A 27513-nucleotide genomic window follows, 5' to 3' on the forward strand; every position below is an offset into this window, starting at 1 on the left:
CAAACAGATTATCATAAGCAGTGCATAATGGACCAAGACTCCAAACCTCATAACCTACCAACAAAAAGAGTGCATCTTCCCTGACAGCTGTGCAGAAAGGTCCAAGAATAACTCTTACTAGGCTGGCTTGAGTCAAATGGCTTTCCCTGAATCAATCACTGTTGTTAGATGGGTGGAAGACCTTGGTGTTAGTGGCTGCAGGGGAGGGTTGTATATAACAAGGTCAGCTCTGCCTAAAATACATGAAATGGGTTCCCCATATGAAAGAGGGTTTCTGATAGCAGAAGAAGGGGAGAGGCACACATGACAGGCAAGACAACACATGGCCACTCCACCAGTCCTGTCTGGACACTCAACTAGAGGATTGCTGAGCCTCACCCTGGTTTATGTTTAACAGAGCTATCACATTCCTAATGGAGAAACAGTAGGGATAGCACATTCATTACAGTTCGTAAAAAATAAAGTTCGGCTTTCTAACTCCAATGAAAGTTACTAATGACCTTATTACCTATAAACTTGGGCTATATAAAAGCGTTATGTAACAAAAAATTTTTAAATGGCATTATTTCTTTTTAAAAATCATTATCATAATTCCAAGGCAACAGAACAAATACACAAAACAGTGTCTGTAATGTTTTTTTATGATAACATTAGAGTGGTAGCCATGAATTGTTATCATCTCTTAGGAATGCATGAAAAGAGATATGACATGCAATTCTCTTATATCCATTATGTAAGTGCACCGTAAGTTTTCAGTTTTTATTATGTATGCACCGTTCAGAATTTAATTGCACATGTAAAAAGTTTTAAAGCTGTTACTTTGTCTATAATCTCATATGCTCCTATTATAGTTAGCGTCCGAGTTAGTTGGTCTCTTAAAGCAGCAGTGGTTGGTGACAAGTTGTTACTTTCCATTTTCCACCTATCAAGTGCTTGGTGGACTCTCTCACTTAATGAAACAGTGCTGAAAAATTGAAAAATAATAGTTATTTTAATTATCAATTAAGAACATTGTTTTAAACTATTTAAATATCATATATCTAGGGTTTCAAACCAATTTACCAGATTGAAGTGAGGATTAAATTAATTGGTGAAGATCATCCATATGAAAATTTAGCACAAAGCTTGGCACATAGAAAGTGAATGTTAGCACCATGCCATCCCTTGTTTCCTTGTAGAAAATCAACAATTCATTTAATATTCAATTCTAAGAGAGATTTACTCAAGACCTCAAAACAATAAATGTGGATATTATTATAGTAATGTACTATAAACCAGTACATTACTGCTATAGTACTGAATACTTTATAACTTGATCTCCTCACAACTCTCTTGGGTAAGTGTGTCCATTTTACCAATGAAGAAACTGAGGCACAGAGAAGTTACGGGACTTATCCAAGGTCACAAAACTAGTTAGGATTTAAAGCCAAGCAGTCTGTCCTCAGAGCCCTTGCTCTTAACACTATACCCACATGGATTTCAAATATATAATAAACTACAATCAGTCTTTCACAGCAAATTAGAGTTTATGTTAATATGAATGTTTCTAAACCATGTAATATCAATATGATATAAATCAGAACATGAGGATAAGCTTTTCCATATGTATAAGTATGTATTCATATTTACCTCTTTGTAGACATATCAGTTTCTGAGATAGCCAGATTTAATTTTTGACACAAAAATTCAAAATTTGTTTCCGTGATGTTGTTGGCAACTATCTTGAAGATCTTCTCTAAGATTTTCTCTACATTTGAACATAGAAGAAAATTTAGGCCATCTTTTTTGAAAACGTAGTCTAATTTGAGTTAATATTATATCTAGGTTTCTTACTTCTGTGCTCAAGAGTACGTGTCAAGTAAAATCGAAAAGTAAAACGCAGACCTAATATACAAATTGAAATTTGAACCATTTGTTCCATTTCTTCTAAAATCGGAAAAACCCTACAACATAAAATGGCTATTTAAAAGGATATTATAAGCCACTTCAAAGTGATTTTCAAACCCTTTCTTTAATTCTTTCAGGATTTGAAATGAATTTAACTCCTTCCTTCAATTATGGGTTTTTATTTTTTTGTTTGTTTGTTTTTGTTTTTGTTTTTGGTGAGGGAGATCAGCCCTGAGCTAACATCCATGCTAATCCTCCTCTTTTTGCTCAGGAAGACCGGCTCTGAGCTAACATCTATTGCCAATCCTCCTCTTTTTCTTTTTCCCCCCAAAGCCCCAGTAGATAGTTGTATGTCATAGTTGCACATCCTTCTAGTTGCTGTATGTGGGACGCGACCTCAGCATGGCTGGAGAAGCGGTGCGTCGGTGCGTGCCCAGGATCCAAACCCGGACCACCAGTAGCGGAGCACATGCACTTAACCACTAAGCCACTGGGCTGGCCCCAATTATGGCTTTCTAATGTGTTTCTTTAACTTGAGAAACCAAGTTCACATCTACTATGAATATGGTGTATATATGCATATTTTATATTCAAATCACTTATTTAATGATTGTTGGCTTACATATAAGTAGAAAGTTTTTAGTTTAAAAAAAAAAGCTTCTAGCTAATTTGAACTAGATCCATTTTTTTGTTGACCAAGGTACTTTGGGAATTTTCAAGAACTAGCCATCTACCACCCCTCTGTAATCATCTCAAATATGTTCTATGCATTCTTTTTTAAATTTTATTCATATCATTAATCCCTCAGTCTAGATTGTATGCTGATGATGTAAGTGAAAACCTCCTGAGTAAAATTTTAAGAAAGTGACCCCCTGTTCTTTGTTAATTGCAGAATAAATATATCTCCCATGATGACTTCCTCTTCACACTCTCTGGGTGCCAAGCCTGCAGTATAAAGGCCCCTTTTGCATAAAGAAGGGAGATAAATGGCTAGGGTTCTCTTGTTTTTGCTGCCTTTGGTCTGTTGCCATTGCTCATTATACTTTCTCCGTAGAGGCTAGAACCACATGAAGCCTCCTTCCTCAGGAACTTGAAATTTAGCAAGGAGGTCCAATCACGTAACTTTACAGCCCTTCTCTAAAATACTGTTACCTAACAGGAATACTTTATGGATCCTTGGAAACCCTTAAAAACTTTATTTTTTAGAAATAAAATTATTATAAAATATCCCTTTTTTATGATAATAATTAGCAGAACCAACTTGCATAGAAGTTAGAGAAAATAGCTACTGACTTTTTTTTTTTAATTTTATTTATTTATTTTTCCCCCAAAGCCCCAGTAGATAGTTGTATATCATAGCTGCACATCCTTCTAGTTGCTGTATGTGGGACACGGCCTCAGCATGGCCGGAGAAGCGGTGCGTGGCTGGGCAAACGGGATCCGAACCCGGGCCACCAACAGCGGAGCGTGTGCACTTACCCGCTAAGCCACGGGGCCGGCCCACTACTGTGACTTTTAATTTTATCTCTTAGGTTCCTTCCATCAGTGAGGCCCAAGTATTGCAAAAGATTTTGAATGGTAGCCACATAGATGGACGTATATTGTGGATTACAGAGGACTGTATTAGTGACCATCTCACTAGATTATGAGATTATGCTGATGTAAACTCTATTACATAGACAGGGGACATGATAGAAAGATTTTAGGGGACCATTTCATGCATTCCTTTTCCCCAAATTTGGATCAATACTTATTAAATTGATTTAATACTTCTTAAATACTGCATTAAATTGGACGACCAAAATCTGGATCCACTCTGAGGATTGACAGCGAATGGCAAAGTCAGAGTCCCAGGAAAAAGCTTAGTTGTTGGGAACCCAGCCCCAGGGAAAGAATTGGATAGTGAAACTTCCCTCCCAGAGGCCTGGAGAAACCAGTCTCCATCTGGTCCAATGGAAGCACATTTAAAGAAAATGCACCTGCTCTCTGTAATAATCAGGGGCAACCAACGGAGTGCTTAAGGACAGAAGGAATGAGGACTGTCCAAGGATTGCAGATGGGTTATCATCGTGGGCCAAAAACTGATTGGCATCAATGGAAAGTATCTGTGGATTTCCTTCAAGGCCAAATATGACTTTTAGAACAACTATGTATGATGATGTAGATCAGAACTGATGAAGAAATCTGTGTGTGGATTCTCTGAGTCTGGCCACAACCATAATGAAAAACATATTGAAGGGCATTGAGGACAATAGGTAGGAAGCAGCTCATCCCTCCACTTGGATTTGCCTGTTTTCAGTGGTTCACCTTCTATGGACACAGATTAAATAATCTGAATTATCAAAATAAACTCCTAACCTTCAGAAAAGGGAAGATGATAAATATTTTAATGTCTCTGACAGATTGAAAGCCTCTAATTAAAGCAAACTGTCTTTTAATGTACAGGTGATAGTTTGTCATCTAGTTGTCAATCAACAGCTAGTCAATCACTTACTCATCACCTACCATCTCTTTCATCTGCCCTCTGTAGATAGCGTGCAATAGTATACAATTGTTTTCCTTTACAGATTTCCATTGGAGGTCTCAGCAAAGGGTTATCATCAAAATTTATCTCCTTCAGTGAAAAAAGGTTGTAGATACCACTAGGCAGAGCTGTCAGATTATTTCCTAGTAGAAAAAAAATTATAATTGAATTATACCTTTCTGTAAAAGAAAACTATGGAGACAAATAACAACTATGTACAGGGCATCTACTGTGTCTCACTGGCAAAGTACCAGAGGATCCTCACAATGCTGGCAAATCATAAGTCTTTACTGTTGTCCACTTGCTGAGAGTGAAAAGGAGGAAGAACAGAATCAGAGTGGTGGTTCCTTCCTCTCATAGAGGATGGCAGATGAGATAGGAGGCTTTCCTCTTATAATACAGGAAATGACTTTACAGAGTAGGCGTGATGCCAGTTTTTAAATAAACTTTTTATTTGGAATAATTTCAGATTTACAGAAAAGTTGCAGAAACTGTAGAGTCCCTGTGTACTCCTCATCCTGTTGTAGTTTTCCCTAATGTTACAATCTCGGGTTATCATATTACATTTGTAAAATCTAAGAAACTAACATCGGTACATTACTCTTAAATAAACTTTGGACATTTTTTGGATTTCATTAGTTTTTCTATAAATGTCCTTTTTCTGTTCCAGAATCCATTCCAGGATAGCACACTGCATACAGTTATGTCTGCTTAGTCTCCTCTGGTCTGTGACAGTTTCTCAGTATTTCCTTGTTTCTCATGATCTTGACAATTTTGAGTAGTACTGGTTAGGTATTTTGTAGAATATTCCTTAACTTGAGTTTATCTGATATAGTTTCTCATGATTAGACTAGGGTTATGTGTTTTTGGAAAGCATACCACAGAGGTGAAGTGCTCTCATCACCTCACATCAGGGTTACCTGATACCCACATCAGTAGTGATGTTAATCTTGATCCCTTGACTAAAATAGCGTCTGCCAGGTTTCTCCAGTATAATGTTTTGATTTTTTCCTTTCCATACTCTTTATTCTTTGGAACTGAGTTACTAAGTCTAGTCCACCCACAAGGAATTAAGCTCCACTTCCCTAAATGTAATTTTTTCAACACCACCTTAGTACAATACAAACCTGACATAAAAAGTAAAACTGTGGTAAATGACAAAGTAAGAATTTGTAATCATTTAGAGAGGAACTGACCTAAAGTTTGCCTTTATATTATTTATAAATTTATAGTTATATTATTTATAGCCATAACTAAAGGAACCTGGTTCCTTTTAGTGAAGAATGGTATTTAGAAACCAAAATCTGGGTACTAGTTTTGCTCATTGCTTCTAGGAGTGTGTGTGTATGTATATACATATCTGGGGTTTTATAATATATATTATAAACCCATAATTATATATGCATATATGCATATGTATAACATATATATGTTATAAATCACAGTATGTAGTGTTTAGAGTCTGGCTTCTTTCACTTAGCATAATGCATTTGAGATTTATTGATGTTTATTGATGTATCAATAGTTTGTTCCTTTTTATTAATGAGAAGTATTTCATTATTTGAATGTACATAATTTATTCGTTCACTAGATAAAGGACATTTGGGATGATTCCACTTTTTGGTGATTACGAATAAAGCCACTAATATACATTTGTGCTCAGTTCTTTATTAAATATAAGTTTTCATTTCACTTGAAATAAAAGTGTAGTTGGAGTGCAATTGGTAGGTTGTATGGTAAATATGTGTATAACTTTATGAGAAATTACCAAACTATTTTCCAGAGCCTCTGTACCATTTTGCATTCCTACCATCAATGTATCAGAGTTGCGGTTATTCCATATTTCAACATATTTTAACAACACCTTTTGAAGGGCAGAAGTTTCTAATTTTGATGAGGTCCAATTTATCATTTATTTGTTTTTGGATTGTGATTTTGGTGTTGTATCTCAGAAATCTTTGCCAGGGTTACAAAGATTTTCTTCTATTTTTTTACCTAGCAGTTTTATAGTTTTCACTTTTACATTTAGCTCTGTGATTCATTTTGAGTCGATTTTTTATATGGTGTGTGGTATATATCAAAGTTGTTTTTTTTTTTTTATTGTTGCTGTTTGTTTTATTTTTTGGCTTCTGGACATCCAGTTGTTCCAGTACCATTTCTTGAAAATACTATCTTTCTTCATTGAATTACCTTTGCACATTTGTCAAAAATGAATTGACCACAAAAATCAATAGACCAACTGGGTCTATTTCTAGACTCTGTTCTGTTCCATTGATCTGTGGTGTCTGTTGTTTTGCCAATACTATACTGTCTGCACTACTGTAGCTTTGCATAAGTCTTGAAATCAGGCTATGTGAGTCCTACAGCTTTGTATTTTTTCAAAATAATTTTGGCTATTCTGGTTCCTTTGCCTTTCATATAAATTTTAGAGCTGCCTCATTGTTTTCCAAAATAGAAAACCTTGCTAGGATGAGCTAAAATTGGAATTGAGTTGAATTTAGAGATAAGTTGGGGAGAACTGACATAACAATATTGAGTCTTCCAATTTATGAACACTATGTATCTCCACTTATTTAGGTCTTATTTGAGTCATTTTATCTATGTTTGTAATTTTCAGCATACAGATCTTACATATACTTTGTTGGATTTATACCTATTTTGTTTTTTGGTGTTATTTTAAGTGTTACTTTTAAAAATATTCAGTTCCCAATCATTCGTTACTAGTACACAATTACTAGAAATACAATTGACTTTTGTATATTAACATGGTATATGGCAATCTTGCTAAACTCACGTATTAGTTCTAGTATATTCTCTGGGATTTTCTACCTAGAAAATCGTTTTTTTCTTCTTCCTTTCCAATCTCTATACTTTTAATTTCTTTTTCTTTCCTTGTTGCGCTAGTTAGGACTTCCAGTATAATGTTGAAGAGAAATGGTAAGAAAGGACAGCCTTGCTTTATTCCTGATCACAGTGGGAAAGAATTTAATCCTTTACCATTGAGTGTGATATTAGCTGTAGATTTTTGTAGGTGCCTTTTATCAGGTTGAGAAAGTTCCCTTCTATTCCTTGTTTGCTGACAGGTTTCTTTTTGTTGTTGTTGTTGTTGTTTGCTTTTTAAAATCAGGAATGGACATTGTATTTTGTCATAGGCTCTTTGCTTTTTATACATCTAGTAAGATATTCATATGCTTTTTTTTTTTCCTTCACTATATTGTTATGGTGAATTACATTGGTTAGTTTTTGAATGTTAACCCAACCTTGCTTTTCCAGGATAAATCCCACTTGGTCATGATATATTATAATTTTTTATAGTGCTGGATTTGATTTCGTTTAATTTTGTTAAGGAATTTTGCATCAATGTTCATGCAGGATATTGGTTTGTAAGTTTCTTTTCTAGTAATGTCTATGTCTCATTAGACTATCAAGGTAATACTGACCTCATAGAATGAGTTTAGAAGTGTTTTATCCTCAATTGTATGAAAGAAGATTTCTTAAATTGGCATTGTTTCTTCTTTAAATATTTGATAGAATTCATCAATAAAGTCATCTGGGCCTGCAGTTTCCTTCGTGTGAAAGCTTTTAACTACAAACGTGATTCCTTTAATAAATTTAGGGCTATCTAGCAGCCCCCAGTGATGCCCACCTCCTGTTACTCACCACCTTGTGTAGTCCCCTCCCACATTATACCAGGATTGTACCAGGATTGGTCTGTGTGGTTAATAGAATAAAGCAGAAGTGATGGTATATCACTTCCAAGATTTGTTTTGTTTCAGTAGCTTTAGATTCTTTTAAAGAGCTTTTTCAGTTCACAGCAAAATTGAGTGGAGGGTACAGAGATTTCCTATATATCCACTGCCCCCAGACATAGCTTCTGTCATTATCACAAAATTAAGCTTTTAAAGATACTGCTGCTTCTATCTTGGGCATATTCCTTCTCTCATTCTCTGGTATCACTTAGCTCTGGGGAAAACTAGTTGCCATGTCATGAACAGGCTCATATGGCAATAGCCATATAAATAAGCTTTGAAACAAATACTCCAGCTCCAGTCAAACCTAACTCTAGCCCCAGCCCACAAGTTGGCTACAATCTCATACAAGGCTCTGAGATAGAACAAGTCAGCTAAACTCCTCCTGGGTTCCTGACCCTCAGAAACTGTGTGAAATAAATGTTTATTTATTTAAGAAGCTAAATTTTGTGGAAATTTGCCACACAACAATAGATAACAAATATAACAGCTAATGGCTAAAAGTACTGAAATGAGCTATAAGGAGCTGCCAACCACAGTAAAGGAGTTTGTATTTTTAGTTCAGCCAATTTAAGTGCCTAATGAAGCAACAACAGCAACAACAACAAATATCAACATTCTTTGGAGAGAAATAGAATAGATTATAAATTCCAGGATTCAAAACAGAGTAAAAAGAAAACGTGGCTCATTCCTAAGAGAAAAAATTACTCAATTGTTGTAGGTTACATACAAGAAGTTTAAAGCAGCTAATATAACTATGCTCAAGAACATAAAGGAAGATATGCTCATAATGAATGAAAAAATAGGAAATCTTAGGGGAGAAATATAAACTATAAAAAAAGAAATAAATGGAAATTCTAGAACTGAAAAATACAATATCTGAGGTAAAAAATTAACTGCATGGACTTAACACCAGAATAGAGATGATAGTGAAGTCAGTGAACTTGAAGATAGATCAATACAAGATCCCTAATGCTCTGTACACACACACACACACACACACACACACACAGCTTTAGGGATTTGCAGCACAATATGAAGAGGTAATTGTGAAGAATGCAGAGGCAGATTGAAGGCAGAAAAAAATATTTGAAGAAATAATGGTTGAAAAATCCCCCAAATTGGTAAAATACATAAATATACAGACAAGAAGCTCAGTGAAATCCAAGCAGTATTAATGCACATAAAAACCACGTCACAGAAAATTCAGAGTAGGGCTTTCAAAGAATCAGCCTGTCCACTGAAACAATCATAAACTAGAAAAGACAGATAGAATCAGCTTTTTCAGAATTTTGGAATTTAGTCCAAATCTTACAGTAACCAGAATACTGCTCAATGGAAGAAAAAGGCAGCAGAAATTTGGTAAGAGAGCATGGTGGCTTTTTCACTCAATTCCCTACCATCCTTCATTTCCTAGTGTAGCAGCCCACATTCCTGGTGCAGCTTGCTGGTGCCGGAGAGATAATATGGACTTTGTCCTTGAAATACTGTGATTTTGCATTTTGCCCTCTCTTTTGTTTTCCCGAGGGACTGACACAAAGGCTGACCTTTGTTTTGTTCACCCTACTCAGGCTGGAGCTGCTTTCCCAGTGACACTTGTAACATTTTAAGACATACACTGTTCATACCCACCTGGGGCAAGGGACAGCAGACAGGGCAAGCAGCAAACAGATCCAAAAGCCCAGGAAGGAGGAAGCTGAGCAGGAAGTTTCTTGGGGGAATAAGGGCTCAGAAGGGCCACAGTGTATTCGGGGGAAAATGGGACACATCAGGCATGGCCAGGACTAGACACATGCTCGGAAGAGAACTGAGAGAATCCTAGGCTTGCATCTATGGTGGATCTCTGGGCACCACATAACCAGAAGAGGAAGACTAAGACAGAGTTGTAGGTGGCCTAGCTTAGCATTGAAATGCGCCAGCTTAGAGCTAAGCTGCAAAGACTGGGAAAATAGTATTTTCTTTTCTTTCATGGCACTAGGTATTGGAGGATGGAAAAAGATATCCATGCAAATACTAACCAAAAGAGAGCTAGGGTGGCTATACTAATATCAGACAACATAGTTTTTAAGTCAAAAACTGTTACAAAGAACAAGAAAGACAGTATATATTGATAGAAGGATCAATACATAACAAAGATATAACAATTATAAATTTACACAACAAACAACAGAGCCCCAAAACATATGAGGCAAATATTGACAGAATTGAAGGGAGTAATAGGCAGTTCTATGATAATAGTTGGAGACTTTAATACCTCACTTTCAATAATGGATAGAACATTCAGACAAAAGGTCAGTAAGGAAATAGAGGATTTGAACAACAGTATAAAGCAACTAGACCTAACAGTCATACATAGAACACTCCAACCAACAATAGCTGAACACATATTCTTCTCAAGTGCACATGGAATATTCTCCAGGCTAGACCATATATTAGGCCACAAAACAAGTCTCAGTAAATTAAAATTGATTGAACTCATATAATATATCTTCTCTGATCACAATGGAATGAAACTAGCAAAAATAACAGAGGGAAAACTGGAAATTTTACAGATTTAAACAACACACTTAGGGCCGGCCCCGTGGCTTAGCAGTTAAGTGCACGCGCTCTGCTGCTGGTGGCCCAGGTTCGGATCCTGGGCGCGCACCGACGCACCGCTTCTCCGGCCATGCTGTGGGCGCGTCCCACGTGCAGCAACTAGAAGGATGTGCAGCTGTGACATACAACTATCTACTGGGGCTTTGGGGGAAAAATAAAAAAATAAAATAAAATAAAATAAAAACACTTATAAACAACCAATGTGTCAAATTTGAAATCAAAAGGGAAATTAGAAAATGTGAAAAGACGAATGAAAAGGACAACACGATATACCAAAATTTATGGATGCAGCAAAAGCAATGCTTAGAAAGAAATTTATATCTGGAAATACCAATACTAAAAAAGAAGAAATACCTCAATTCAATAACTCAACTTTACACCTAAATGAACTAGAAAAAGATAAGCAGACTAAAGCTAAAGTTATCAGAAGGAGGAACTAATAAAGAATAGAGCAGATACATAAATGAACTAGAGAATAGAAAAACAATAGAATTAACAAAACCAAAAGTTGGTTCTTTGAAAAGATCAACAAAATTGATAATCTTTTAGCTAGATGGACTAAGAAAAAAAGAAACAAGACAAATTGCTAAAATCAGAAATGAAAATGGGGACATTATTACTGATTCTACAGAAATAAAAAGATTGTAAAGTACTGTGAACAATATTATGCCCATACATTGGATAACCTAGATGAAATGGACAAATTCCTAGAAACACAAAACCTAACAAACTAAATCACAGAGAAATAGAAAACCTGAATAGACTCATAACTAGTAAGGAGATTGAATCAGTAATCAAATATCTCCCAACAGAGAAAAGTCCTGGGCCTGATGGCTTCACTGGTGAGATCTACCAAACATTTAAAGAAGAACTAATACCAATATTTCTCAAACTTTTCCAAAAAATTGAAGTGGATGAAACACTTCCTAGCTCATTCTATGAGGCCAGCATTACCCTGATACCAAAGCCAGAAAAAAACGCTACAAGAAGAGAAAACTACAGACCAATATCCTTTATGAACAAATTCTCAACAAAACATTAGCAAAGCAAATCCAACAAAATATTAAAAGGATTATACACCATGACCAGGTGGGATTTATCTTAGAATGCAAGGGTGGTTCAGTATAAGAAAATCAATTAATGTAATATATGACATTAAGAGAAAAAAAAAAAACCTTGATCATCTCAATTGGTGCAGAAAAGACATTTGACAAAATTCAACACCTTTTCATGATTAAAAAAAAAAAAACTCAGCAAACTAGAAATAGAAGGGAATTTCCTCAACATGATAAAGGGCATTTAGAGTAACCCATAGGTAACAGCATACTCAAAGGTGAAAGACTGAAAGCTTTCCCCCCAAAATTCTCCCTAATACTCCCCTAAGACAAAGATGCCCACTTTCACCACTGGTATTCAAATTTGGGCTGGTAGGTATAGCCAGCCCAATTAGACAGCAAAAAGAAATAAAAGGCAACCAGAGTGAAAAGGAAGATGTAAAACTACCTCTATTCACAGATGACATAATCCTATACATAGAAAACTCAAAAGAATCCACAAAAAACTAGTAGAGCTAATAATTAAATCTAGCAAAGTTGCAGGATACAAGACCAACACACAAAAATTGTTTTTTTTTTTATATACCAGCAATGAAAATGAAATTAAGAAAGTAATTCCATTTACAGTAGCATCAAAAAAATATATAGGAACAAATTCAACCTAGGAAGTTCAAGACTTGTACACTGAAAACTATAAGACATTGCTGAAAAAAATCTAAAAGACATAAATAAATGGAAAGATATGTTGTGTTCATGGATTGGAAGACAATATTGTTCAGATGGCAATACTACCCAAAGCAATTTAGAGATTCAATGCAATCTCTATCATAATTCTAATGGCCGTTTTTGCAGAAATGGAAAACCAGATCCTTAAATTCTTGTAGAATTGCAAGGGGCCTCAAATTGCCAAAGCAGTATTGAGAACAGAAAAACAAAGTTGGAAGACTCACATTTTCTTGTTTCAAAAATTACTATAAAGCTACAATGATCAAAACAGTATGAGACTGGCATGTGTTCAACATACATTATAGACCAGTGGAATAGAATTCAGAATCCAGAAATAAATCCATATACCTATGGTCAATTAATTTTCAACAAGGGTGCCCAGACCACTCAAAGGGGAAAAAAATAATCTTTTCAAAAGATGGTGCCAGAACAACTGGAAATTCACATGCAAAAGAGTGAAAGTAGACCCCTACCTCACACCATATACAAAAATTAACTTAAAGTGGATCAACAACTTAAATATAAGAGATAAAACTATAAAATCTCTTAAAATATAGGCATAAATATTAATGATCTTGGATTTGGTAATGGATGCTTAAATATGACACCAAAGCACAAGCAACAAAAGAGAGAATAGATATTTGAATTTCTTCAAAATTTAAAACTTTTGTATGTCAAAAGACATTATCAAGAGAATGAAAAGAAAACCTATAGAATAGGAGTAAAAAATTGTAAATAATATGTCTAATAAGGGTCTAGTATTCAGAATATATAAAAAATTCTTTCAACTCAACAGCAAAACAACCCAACTTAAAAATGAGCAAAAGACTTAAATAGACATTTCTCCAAAAAAGATATACAAATGGCCAAGAAGCACCTAAAAAGATTCTCAACATCATTAGCCATCAGGGAAATGCAAATCAAAACCACAATGAGATGCCACTTCACATCCACTAGCATAACTGTAATCCAAAAATATTTAAAATAACAGATATTGATGAGGATGGAGAAATTGCAATCCTTGTACATTGCTGGTGGGATTGTAAAATGATTCTGCCTCTTTGGAAAACTGTTTGGAACTAGACAGAGGTAGTGGTACATTGCAATACATTGTTAAGGTGCTAAATGCTACCAAATTGTTCACTTTAAAATTGTTAATTTTTTGTTGTGTGAATTTCGTCTTAATTATAATAAAAACACACCTAGACACAGCATAGTCAAACTGCTGAAAATGAAAGAAAGAGAGAAAATCTTGAAACCTACCAAAGAAAAACAATTCAACAAGAAGACAGAAAAGGAGTAACAGAGGAGAGAAACAGAAAACAAGGGGTTCCATTGATCTGTGTGTCTGTTTTTGTGCCAGTACCATGCTGTTTTGGTTACTACAGCTTTGTAGTATATTTTGAAATCAGGGAGTGTGATACCTCCAGCTTTGTTCTTTTTTCTCAGGATTCCTTTAGCTATTTGGGGTCTTTTGTTGTTCCATATAAATTTTAGGATTCTTTGTTCTATTTCTGTGAAAAATGTTGTTGGAACTTTGATAGGGATTGCATTGAATCTATAGAGAATCGAAAGCCCAGAAATAAACCCACACATCTATGGACAGCTAATCTTTGACAAAGGAGCCAAGAACATACAATGGGGAAAAGAAAGTCTCTTCAACAAATGGTGTTGGGAAAACTGGATAGCCATATGCAAAAAAATGAAGGTAGACCCTTACCTTACACCATACACAAAAATTAACTCCAAATGGATTAAAGACTTGAATGTAAGACCTGAAACTGTGAAACTTCTAGAAGAAAACATAGGAAGTATGCTCTTCAACATCAGTCTTAGCAACATCTTCTCAAACACCACGTCTGACCGGGCAAGAGAAACAATAGAAAAAATAAACAAATGGGACTACATCAAACTAAAAAGCTTCTGCACAGCAAAGGAAACCATCAACAAAACGAAAAGACAACCTAACAATTGGGAGAAGATATTTGCAAACCATACTTCTGATAAGGGCTTAATCTCCAAAATATATAAAGAACTCATGCATCTTACCAACAAAAAATCTACCAACCCAATTAAAAAATGGGCAAAGGACCTGAATAGACATTTCTCCGAAGAAGATATACAGATGGCCAACAGACACATGAAAAGATGTTCAAAATCATTAACTATCAGGGAAATGCAAATCAAAACTACAATGAGATATCACCTGACACCCGTCAGAATGGCTATAATTAACAAGACAGGAAACAACATGTGTTGGAGAGGATGTGGAGAGAAGGGAACTCTCATACACTGCTGGTGGGAGTGCAAACTGGTGCAGCCACTATGGAAAACAGTATGGAGATTCCTCAAAAAATCAAGGATAGAACTACCATATGATCTAGCCATCCCACTGTTGGGTATTTATCCAAAAAACTTGAAAACACCAATTTGTAAAGGTACATGCACCCATGTGTTCATTGCAGCGTTATTCACAATAGCCAAGACTTGGAAGCAACCTAAGTGCCCATCAAGGGACAAATGGATAAAGAAGCTGTGGTATATATACACAATGGAATACTACTCAGCCATAAGAAACGATGAAATCCAGCCATTTGTGACATCATGGATGGACATTGAGGGTATAATGCAAAGTGAAATAAGTCAGAGGGAGAAGGTCAAATACCGCATGATTTCCTTCATTAAGTAGTGGATAATAACAACAATAAACAAACACATAGAGACAGAGATTGGATTGGTGGTTACCAGAGGGGAAGGGGGGAGGGAGGAGGGTGAAAGGGATAATTCGGTACATGTGTGTGGTGATGGGTTGTAATTAGTATTTTGGTGGTGAACATGATGTAATCTATGCAGAAATAGAAGTACAATGATGTACACCTGAAATTTTTACAATGTTATAAACCAATGTTACTGCAATAAACAAAAAATTAAACAAACAAAAAAAAAACCCCCCCAAAAAAATAAATAAAAAAAAAAATAAAAAACAAGGGGTAAAGTGGCTGATCTAAATTCAGCCATACCAATAATTATATGAAATGTTCATTGACTAAATACTCCAATTAAAAGGCAGAGACTGCCATACAGGATGAAAAAGCAAGACCCATCTATATGCTGTCTAAAAGAGGTTCACGTTAAAAATAAAGACACAGGTGCTATCTACAAGGGATGTAGTTTAAATATAAAGACACAGATATGTTGAAAGTAAGTTGATAGTAAAAATATACCATGCAAACTGTAAGCATAAGAAGTCTGGAAAGGCTATATTAATATTAGATAAAATGCCCTTCAACATAAAGATTATTACTAGAGATAGGTATTTTATATGATAAAAAAATCAATTCAGGCGCTGGCCCGGTGCCGTAGCAGTTAAGATCTTGCTTTGGTGGCCCGGGGTTCACAGGTTTGGATCCTGGGCATGGACCAACACACTGCTTGACAAGCCATGCTGTGGCAGCGTCCCATATAATGTAGAGGAAGATGGGCACGGATGTTAGCTCAGGGCCAATCTTCTTCAGCAAAAAGAGGAGAACTGGCATTGGATGTTAGCTCAGGGCTGATCTTCCTCACACACACACACAAAAAAAATCAATTCATTAGAATTGAAAGTCATGATAATCATATATGTGTTTTTCTAGTAACAGTCCTTCAAAATACATGAAAAAAATTGACAATTAAAGCAAAAAATATACAATTCTACAACCATAGTTGTAGATTTTAACACCCCTCTCTAAGCAATTAACATAACAAAACAATATATCAATAAAGACAGAAGATTCCAACAGCACTGTCAACTACCTGGATCTATATGATATTCATAAAACACTGTATCTAACACTTGCAGAATACTTTTTTACAGTATATGGTATGTTTATCAATGTAGCCTATATGCTGAGCCATAAAGCTAGTCCCAATAAATTTAAAAGGACTGAAATTACACACAGTTTGTTATCTGACCTCAAGGAAACAACTGCTTTCCTACTAAATGTCCATCAACAGCAGGAATAAATAAAAGACAGTATATTCACATAATAGACTATACACAGCATTGAGAGTGAATGGTCTTACAACTACACAGAATAATATGAATGAATTTCAAAAACATAATGTTGAAAGAAGCCAGAAACAAAAAGTGTATACTTTATGATTTAAGGCACACTATTGGAAATCATGATAGTGGTTATCCTTAGTTGAGAGAAGAGAGAGAAGACTCGAAGGAAGCAAGAAGGGGTTTCTGGGAATGTCCTGTTTCTTGAATCAGGTCCTGAAATATGGGTTTGTTCAGTGTGTGAAAATTCATTGAGACATACACTTACAATATGTACTTTTAAAAATTCAGATAAAATTAACATACAACATTATATTACTTTCAGGTGTACAAAATAATTATTTGATATTTGTATATATTCTGAAATGATCACCACAATAAGTTTAGTTAACGTCTATCATCATACATAGTTACAAATTTTTTTCTTGTGATGAGAACTTTTAACATCTACTCTCTTAGTGACTTTCAAATATACAATAAAGTATCATTAACTATAGTCACCATGCTATACATTACATCCCCAGGACTTATTTATTTTATAATTGGAAGTTTGTACCTTTTGATCCCCTTCACTCATTTCACCAACACCCCACCCCCCACCTCTGGCAACCACCAATCTGTTCTCCCTGTCTATGAGTTCAGTTTTTTTGTTTGTTTGTTTAGATTCCACATATAAGTGAGATCATATGATATTTGTCTTTCTTTGTCTGACTTTTTTCACTAACATAATGCCCTCAAGGTTGTTGAAAATGGCAAGATTTCCTTCTTTTTTTTTTTTTTTTTTTTTTGGTGAGGGAGATTGGCCCTGAGCTAACATCTGTTGCCAATCTTCCTCTTTTTTGCTTGAGAAATATTGTCCCTGAGCTAACATCTGTGCCAGTCTTCCTCTGTTTTGTATGTGGGATGCCGCCACAGCATGGGTTGATGAGCAGTGTGTAAGTCCATACCTGGGATCTGAACTCGCAAACCCCGGGCCACCAAAGTGGAGCATGTGAACTTAACCACTACACCATCGGGCCGGCCCCAAGATTTCCTTCTTTTTTATGGCTGAATAATATCTCATTGTACATGTATATATACCACATTTCTCTTTTTTTTCTCCCCAAACCCCCCCAGTGCATGGTTGTATATTCTAGTTGTAAGTCCTTCTAGTTCTTCTATGTGAGCCGCCACCACAGCATGGTAACTGACAGAGGGGTGGTGTGGTTCCGCGACTGAGAAACGAACCTAGGCTGCCAAGGCAGTGAGAGCACCTAACTTTAACTGTTAGACCATCAAGGCTGGCTCTATACCGCATTTCTATGACGCGATATCAATGGATGGACACTTAGATAAAATAATGCTGCAATGAACATGGGGGTGCATGTATCTTTTACAGTTACTGTTTTTATTTCCTTTGGATAAATACCCAGAAGTGGAATTGCTGATCATATGGTAGTTCTATTTTTAATTTTAATTTTTTGAGGCAATATGTACTTTTTTTGGTATGTATATCGTACTTCAATAAAAAGTGTTTAAAAATATTGGCAATAACACCAGGACGAGAGAGAGAGGCTATAGGTAGGAGACCTTTCAGAGGCTGTTACATTAGTCCATGTAATCAGTGGTGATAATCAAAATATTTAACAACTGGTTTGGCACAGGCACTGGGCATCAGAACAGAGGCCAGCTGTAAGCAACATAGAACTATACCAGCATAACTAGCCGTCTTGCAGGAAGGAGATGATGAAATCCTGCACAGTTGCATTATCAATGCAGATTTGTAGAGAGAACCGTGAGGCAGGAGAAGTGTCCTCCCCGAGGACAACCACAAGCAGCTCACACGTCAATCTACCTTCCTTTCACTTGGTGTTTTGGCTCCTTAGAGGAGAGGAGCTAACATCTGTTAAAAACCTACACTGCATCAGTTTTTGTGCTTACTGATTGACCATTTAATCCTCACAATGCAAAGAGTAGATATCATTATTTCCAGTTACAGATTAGGAAACAAAAGCTTAACACTAAAAAAAATAACTTCCTAGCTAATGATGGAGCCAGAATTCTAAGGTCTGTCCTGCTCCGAAGCCCATGGTATGAGGAAAGAAAGGAATCAATCTCTAAATCTCCTTCATTGGTATAATGCTTCACATTTGTCACAATATTTTCATAAGTTTTATCTAATTATACTCCCACAACAACTCTGTGAACAAGTAGAAGTCGTAGCTTTCCTATCTTGCTGATGAGAAAAACAGGGTCAGATGGGTTATCTTCCTAAATTCACTGCAGTTCGTGCCAGAGGGGGTTCATTCATAAGAGTATATAAACATCTTTGTTTGAAGAATGCTTTCATAGTATGCTACAGGCTTTCAAAGTCTCATTCAGTCTGCAAACCAAATCTATGGCATGGGTATTCCTGTTAGCTTCATTTACAAATGGAGGAGACAGATTAAATGACGCGATTTGAACTCAGCCCTTCTGACTTCAAATTTGGCAATAAATGCTGGTGATGTGGGCACGCCAATTGTTTAGTAATTGTCTCTTAGCTCCAAACCCACGTCCGTGGGCTTCTTGACTGTTTTTTCTTGCATGTCACCCTAGCAACACTCTTTTACCCCACCAGCAACAGTGCCTTCACACAGCAACAGCTGAATGCAGTTGGCAGTCTTCCTAACACTTGCAGAACTAGCTTTACCTCTCTCACACGCGCGCACACACACACACTACCACTAAGCTCAGAGAAACCAGCACCAGCCAAGCAGTGCTCCATCCTCAGACTCCTAGGTTTCACCCTGCGTGGCCCCTCCTCCAAGCCTGTAAGTTTTGATAATTCCAGCTTCTTCATTTTATTCCCTCAGCCATAGAGTGGTTACTGCTTCCCGCCATTGCTACCTTTGTGATAATCTTAAAATTCTCTTTTCACCCTTTCAGTGATGTGGTGAATAATATTATATTTAGTCATTAACTAAGATGTGCTTTCTGTCTCCTGATTGGATCCTGATTGATACATTTTTCTAATTCTGATAGGGACTAACAGAGTACTGGCTAAGCTCACAGAAAAGTCTATGATCTCCCCATTCTGTCTTGAGTCTGTACTAGAAAGCCATGCTCCAGAGAACTATGCTTCCATTGGTAGTCATGTTCTCCAATGGACCAGGAGGCTCTGGCCAGCCTTCATTTTTTCCATGCACAAATCGTAGGTGAGTGCAATATGTCTTACACTTGGACAAAATAGATAGCCTTCCTAAAATACAGTAAAACTTTGCCATAACACAAAAGTGGGACCAAAAAATTCAATTGCAGGGCTGAGTTATTGCAACTTTTTGCAAAATTAATGAAATGACTGATGTGTACTTGCACAGCCAACTTACTTGGAATTCTGGAGATTTAGGAGAGAAATTCCAGTTGCATCATATCTTAATATTGATACATTACTGCAGGTTTTATTGTACTACTGGTACTATTCTACCAAAAAGATGAACTTTGTTTTTAATCTAGAAATTCTCTAAATTTAAGAAAGTGCAGGGCTCTGGTTATAAATACTACTTCCAACTGAAAGATATCATTTCATAAACTCAACTGTTCATGTGGTTAGCTGGTACAACCACTATGGAGATCATTTGCACAAATCTGGTAAAATTGAAGATGTACATGCCCTCTGATACAGCAATTCTACTTATAGCTATATGTACTAAAGAAACTCAAGCAGATACATACCAAGAACATGTATAAGGATGTTTATAGTAGCAAACAAATTGGAAACAACCTAATTGTCTATCAACAGGATAATGGATTAATTGTTGTTTAACCATATAATTGAATATTATACAGCATTTAAAATGAATTAAATAGGTCTACATGTAAGTTAACATGGAGTAATTTTAGAAATGACAAATGATACAGGCAAATTACAGAATGGTAAATTATATTCCATGTAGTATGATAAGATTTAACAAAATTAAAAAACTCAGAATAGTACTACTTTTTAACGGAGATATGTATGTGTGTGTATATGTATATATATGTATAAAAACATGGATGGAAAAAAGATATACACCAATTTCAGTACAGTAGTTACTTCTATTTTGAGAAGAAGTACAAAAGAAGTTTCAACTCTATTATTTTATTTCTTAACGATCAAAAATATCTCAAGTAAATATCACAAAATATTAACATTCCTTATACCTGGGAGTAGGTGAACAAGTGTTTATTATTTTCTGTAAGTTTGAAATATTTCATAGCAAAAATTATTAAGAAAAATACCAGTCTGGTGTTTGTTGTGCTTTGGGAAATCTTTTCTCATATCTTTAGAGAGAGTGATTTACTCTTTTTTTTTTGGTTGTTGTAGTGATTTACTTTGTAAAAGCCTGTAAGGTATTAGAGTAGTGCAGACTAGGAGTGGGGTCAAGGGAGCCAGCAGAGAGGATAAAATAGAGAAAATGCTAACCTAAGGTTATGAAAGTAGGTGTGTGTAGAGGGAGACATGAGGTCGGGTTAGAAAAGGAAGAAATACTGAATGACTGGGTATAAGCAGAGAAGGCAGAAAGGAAATGAACATATGTTAAAGTTCCCCAGCTAGATTATAACCTTTTTCAGGGAAGGCACTGGACCTTATGCTCTGCTCTCATTTTCTGTACCTACGATAGCCATTTCCTTCCAACGAGCACTTAATACATTACGTTGACTGTTTGCCTTTCTGTATTGTCAGCAAAATTTGCAACCTAGACACTAGTACTCTACTTATTGATTATGCTTATTGATTGTGTTTGACACTCACCACTCAAGTCTAGTTGCTGGAGATCACTTAAACATAGAAAAGATGGTGGCAAATAACTTATTTGATTGTTGTATGCCTTTAAACTAACCAAACTTCTCAATTCTCCTATATTTCTTGGAATCTCTCTGATTGCATTATTTGAGATATCAAGTCCTTTAAGTTGAGTCATATTAGATAGCTCTTCTGGAAGTCTTGTTAGCTGTAAAAAGATGACACAATTATATTTTTAATAAATATTTCTATGACTAAAAATTTTTCTAATACCAAATGGAAGGAGGGATTTTTTCTTTTTTGTCTTAAACAGGAGATATTTTCACTATGTCACAAATTCTTTGTGGCTCTCTTCCTTGCTAAAACCCACAACATACTGTGCAGCATCCAAGTACCTCCCCAGTCTGACCAGCGCTACCAGTTCAACCCTGTGGCTTGCTAACCCATTTCCCTCACTCTCCCATTGGTCGATGTTTATTGCCACCTTATCCCTTCCTTCCCTCCCTAAATCTGATCCTGCTGTGGTTTCTTCTCCTCCATGAAGTCTTTCCCAACTATTCTGTCCCACATTTGATCTCTTTATTCCTATTCTTATCAACATTGCTTTTTATTAGTCCTTTGTGTGTTTTCCTTGGATTTTTAAATGACACGATATACGTTTATGCTTTTTGTGTATATATTCCCAAGCATAATGCATTTTGAGTAAATGCTCAATAAAACCATTTTGAGTGGACACACTCAGTTTGTCAATGTAGCCTCAAATAAAAATTTCTATATAGGGGCTGGCCCGGTGTCGCAAGCAGCTAAGGGTGGGTGCTCTGCTTCAGTGGCCCCAGGTTCATAGGTTCAGATCCTGGGCACGCACCGACGCACAGCTTGTCAGGCCGTGCTGTGGTGGCATCCTATATAAAGTAGAGGAAGATGGGCACGGATGTTAGCTAAGGGCCAATCTTCCTCAGCAAAAAAAAAAAAAAAAAAGAGGAGGATTGGCATCAGATGTTAGCTCAGGGCTGATCTTCCTCACCAAAAAAAAAAAAAATTCTATATAAAAATATTACAAAATAAGGAATTAAGATACTCTGCTACGGGAAGAAGAAATGCGTATTCAAAGAAAATAAGGCCATTATCTGTGGCTTTTGAAATAAAGGAAGTTCTGTGAGTGAACAAAAGAATTTTGAATATATGGACTCCTCAGAAATAACCAAACAACAAGGTAAATACTGGATATTGTGCTCAATGTTCTTCCAGATATAAAAGAAGCACAAGAGACAGTCCCGAACTTCAAGGAAATGAAAACTTAGTTCAAGGAACAAAATACGTGCATAATAAAAAATCAGGAAACAGAATTAAGCAATAGGCAATCCAGTGCCAAAATAAAGAATACAATAATCATATCTGGAAGTTTAGAGACTATATCAGTACAAATCGGAGAACTAAAAGAAAGCTTCATGTAGCAGGTGGAACTCAAGTGGCCTCTTAAGAATGAATAGGATTGGATAGAAGTTACAGGACACTTAAGGCAAGACAAATATCAGTGGCCAGTGAGAAGGTGACCAGTCAAGAGAGGTGATAAGAAGCAAAGAGAGATATGTTTGAAGAAGGAACATGGAACCAGGCTATGGCAAGACTTGAGAGCTGGGCCCATGAGGTAGGAGTCAGATCAAGACAGGTGGGCAGGTCCATAATTTGACAATCTATCAAATAGGTATTCTTTAACTACTTGCTCAACATTTGTTAGAAGAAGTGCCTGACAATTGTGTGATGATAGAGCTACTATGGAAGGAAGACTCCTGTTGGGCATCCTTCATGTAGCAAAATAAAAGCCCTGTGATTAACCTGACTCATCTTCTTCAGAAGACTGTTTAGTGACCATCTGCTATTATATAAATTAATCCTTTGAGCTTTTCACCTCTACCCAAAAGGGGTTATCAAAGTGATCTTTCCAATAATATAGGATATTCTTTTTGAGAGGAATTCTTGTAAATCGTTTTTTTCCATATGGAAAACGATGTTGTAATGATGTGGACTGGTGCCTTTGGCAACCACCCACCATGAGTAGGCAATAAATATGTAATCTGGATTTCCGAGAACAGTCCTCTGGAATGAAGTCTGACAGTTTTGACAAGTCCTAATAAAAAGGAGGAGACTGAATCAAAGAGAATAGTCAGGAGGCTCCTCGAGTAGTCTAGGCATGAACTGAGTGATGGTCATGGACCAGGATGGAGACAGTGACACTGGAAAATCAGGGAGATGATCCAAGGGCTTTTTCAGAGGAAAAATGAGACAATTTTGGTATAAGATCCAATATAACTGGTGATGGAAAAGGAACAGTCAAAGATGATTCTATGATTTCTAAATGGGCAGGTCTGAAGAAAGTAGAATGAGAAAAAAATGGAGAAGTTTTGAAGGGAGTTACATTGAAAAGAAAGATGAGTTTGATTTTGAAATTATGTTGAGTTTGAGACAATAGAAGAATAGAGGAACAGGGAATTTCCAGGGAAATTGGGAACTAGGGGACTAGAGCACTGGTAAGAGATCAGCTCTAGTCATGTAGATTTGAGGGTCATGTGCATGGTGTGGTGAAGTCTAGGAAGGAGTTAATAGAAAAGAGAAATTAGGACACAGCCTTGTAGACTTCCACAGCAAAATACGGGAGGAGAAAGTGGGAGGTTTATAAATCAGCCAAGGAATTAGTTGATGATTATAATGCAGAACTAAAATGTGTCTTTTAGTACAAAAATAACTTTTAAAACACAAGTATCATTATTCATTCCATCTACTTAAGCAAGTATTCCCTGGAGTAGCTTTTCTGGAAATGTATTATATAGCAGTTGTTAGGTTAAAAAAGGTCAAATAAGTTTGGGAAATTTGGGTTAAATGGAGACAAACAAGTTTCTTTAAAGCGCAGGACTCTTCAGAGCTTTTAATATACTAATGTTCATTGTGATTCTCTAAGAGAAAAACCCAATGCTTCTCAAAGCTGTTTGATCACAGGAACCTCTCTCCCCTTTATTTATTTTTTTTATTTTATTTTTTGAGGAGCAGCTCATGGGACTAGTGTTTTTAGGAACAGACTTTGGGAAATCTTGATCTAGATAATAGTCCAGTCTCAATCAAAGGACTTTAATTTGACTGTGATGGTCAAATTAAAGATAGCCAGATAATAGCTGTGTCCTTTTTATTAATACAAATCTTAATATAAATCAGTAGTGTTTTGATTTTTAAAAAAGTATTTCCATAAAATTCACTCTTTAGCGTTTGAGTAAAAATGAAATGCTAACCTATAAGAACATTTATTCCCATCGATACAGCAATTCTTTAGGGATAATTCCCAAAGGAATTAGCAAAACATGAAAAAGGTCTATATTTTTGAAGACGTTCATCACAGCATTATTTATTTATTTATTTATTTATTTTAATTTTATTTATTTATTTTCCCCCAAAGCCCCAGTAGATAGTTGTATGTCATAGCTGCATATCCTTCTAGTTGCTGTACGTGGGACGCAGCCTCAGCATGGCCAGAGAAGCAGTGCTTCGGTGCGCGCCCAGGATCTGAACCCCAGGCCGCCAGCAGCGGAGAGCGAGCACTTAACCGCTAAGCCACGGGGCCGGCCCCACAGCATTATTTATGATGATGAATAATTACAACATCCCTAAATGCTTACAGAGGATTAGTTACATAAATCATGTATTGGTTATAAAAATTATTGGGAAGATTGTGTTATATCGTGGGGAAATGCTTATGATACATTAAGTGAAAATAGAAGAATTTAAAATTGAGTGTGTAGTCTTTTTATAAGTGCTTATAAAATCATACACATAAGAAAAAAAAGACTAAAAGTAAGTTGTATCAACATAATACCAGTAGTTATATTACAATAGTATTCTTGTGGAATGATTTTTTTAAACTTTTCTCAGTTTTCCAAATTTCCAATAATATGTTTATATACATCCATAACTTTAAAACTCCTTTTACAATTAAATTGAAATAAAAAGAAATCTGTAAAATTGTCGGCTTTAATTACTTGGCATTTCATATTAATGAAATAGTTTCCTATAAATCTTTTGTTTTGAGAAGTGTATTTGTAAGCAATGTCTAGGGTAAAAAAAAAAAGCCTATCCTCTAAAAAACAAAATATTTCAGCTAAATTTAAAACACACACACATACACTACAGCTTAGATTTTGATCCCCTTCAGTCCCACCTTCCCCCCAAAGCCCAAAATATCAATCTCTTACCTTTCTCCCATTTGTCTGACTTATATTCAGCTCTTCCAGTGATTGAAGTTGGCATAGTTCAACAGGAAAAGATATAAATTGATTGCTTGACATGTTTAATTTCTGGATTCCTTTTAAGTTACAGATTTCTGAAGGGATTTTCTGTATTTGGTTTTCTGAAAGATCAAGTACTTGCAAATTTTCTAAAGTACATATTTCTATAGGGAAAGTTTCAAATTTATTACAGCATAAAATAAGGATGTGGAGTGATACCATGTTGGAAATAGATGCTGGAATTTTCCTTATTTGGTTTTTACCAAGATCCAGGTATTTCAGATTAATAAGAGAACAAAAGTGCTCAGAAAATATAAGGAGTTTGTTTTCATTAACCTCTAAATGAAGCAGTTGCTTACTGAAAGATATGTCCACAGGTATTTCTGAAATATAATTTCCATTAAAACTTAAATAATAAAGAGACTCTAAAGCACACAAACCTACTGGAAAATACACTATTTTATTATAACTCAGTTCAACTTTAGTTATTTTTTTGCAGTTTTTTATTTCAATGGGAACATCTGTGATTACATTTCCTGAAAATTCTAGACTGACCATATTATTAAGATGTGAGATATCTTCAGGTATTCTTACTCTATCATTTCTGTTTACATGGAGTTTTCTTAAATTTTTAAGCTTATGGATGTTCTTAGGAAGTTCTGTTAACTTATTATCACTAAGACTAAGGCATTCCAACATTACACAGTGGGAAATTTTCTCTGGTATTTCTTTCAGTAAGTTTTTGTCAAGTATTAGAATCCTAAGTTCCCTAAAATTCTCAATTTTGTGTGAGATAAGCTCCAATTTATTGTCAGTCAACTGGAGTTCTTTCATTTTGAGCAGCTGAAAAATTTCCACAGCCAAAAAGTTAAGTCTATTGTGATCTAGTAAAAGTTTTTCTAAATTTTTAAGCCCCCTAATTTCTTTTGGCAAGCTGCATATCAGGTTTCCAGTAAGGTTTAGTGAAATTAACTTCGGGAGGAAGCACAGAGCTTTAGGAAATATTGTTAACTGATTATATTCCAGATTGAGAACCCTCAAGTTTTTCAAACTAGACAGAGTATCTGGTATATGTTGTAACTTATTTTTAGCCAAACTTAAAATTTCCAAGTTTCCAAGACTTTCTAAGCCAGAAGGAAAATTCTCAATGTAATTATTATTAAAAAAGAGTTGCTTGATATTCCCAAGCTGTGATATTTCTTTAGGTATATGTGATATTTGGTTGTGACTGACATTTAATATCCTTAAATTATGAAGGAACTGAATTTCAGATGGAAGTGATGATAACCCATTTTCTTGCAAGGATAGAATTTCAAGTCCTAGCAGATCACCTGAGTCTGCCCCTTTAAAGCTTTTGATTTGGTTCTTATCTAAATATAGATATTTTACATATTTGATTTTTAAAATGCCCTTAGGAAATTCTTGTAAACCCTTGGCCTTGAGGTTAACTGTAAAGTTATCTGATTCTAAGCCAAGTCCTTTCTGATTTTCTTCAGAGAGCGGTGGACTAATTTTTCCTAATGTTTCATGAGATAGGAAGTCAACGAAAGTCTGATACTCAGCAGTCATCTTAGTTATTGATAATGATGGACTTTGTGAAGTTTCAGTTTTTGACTGTAAGGTGTCATATCCAGTGATTGTTTCAGAAAATTGAGGAGTTTTCCTTTGTTCTTCATTTCTCCTAGACTTATTTCCAGAGGAGGAGGTTGATGTATCATCATATATACTCAATGTTTCCTTTCTAGGACGTGTTTCACAAATCTGGCTGGAAGGTTTCCCATCAGAAGCTTCCTTTAATGAATTTGATGTTTCTTTAGTAAATCCAGGCTCCTCCACTGACCATGATCTAGATTCTTTCCCAAATTGAGTAGCGACATCCTCCAGCTCTTCTGAAGTACCCTCCTTTTCAGACAT

The 27513-nt window shown here is 35.7% G+C and overlaps 1 protein-coding gene across 1 annotated transcript; it reads right to left on the reverse strand.

The window, feature by feature from the left end:
- Positions 1-777: 777 nt before the first annotated feature.
- On the reverse strand, positions 778-27513 carry LRRD1 (leucine rich repeats and death domain containing 1). The gene is made up of 5 exons (XM_004431335.3): positions 25567-27513; positions 21338-21536; positions 4393-4554; positions 1630-1747; positions 778-964 (listed from the first exon to the last, which is right to left on the reverse strand). The coding sequence occupies exons 1-5, from the start codon at positions 27511-27513 to the stop codon at positions 778-780; spliced, it is 2613 nt and encodes an 870-aa protein (XP_004431392.1).

This window comes from Ceratotherium simum, chromosome 1 (assembly GCF_057802395.1).
Source record: "Ceratotherium simum simum isolate JZ-2026a chromosome 1, ASM5780239v1, whole genome shotgun sequence".
NCBI lineage: Eukaryota > Metazoa > Chordata > Mammalia > Perissodactyla > Rhinocerotidae > Ceratotherium > Ceratotherium simum.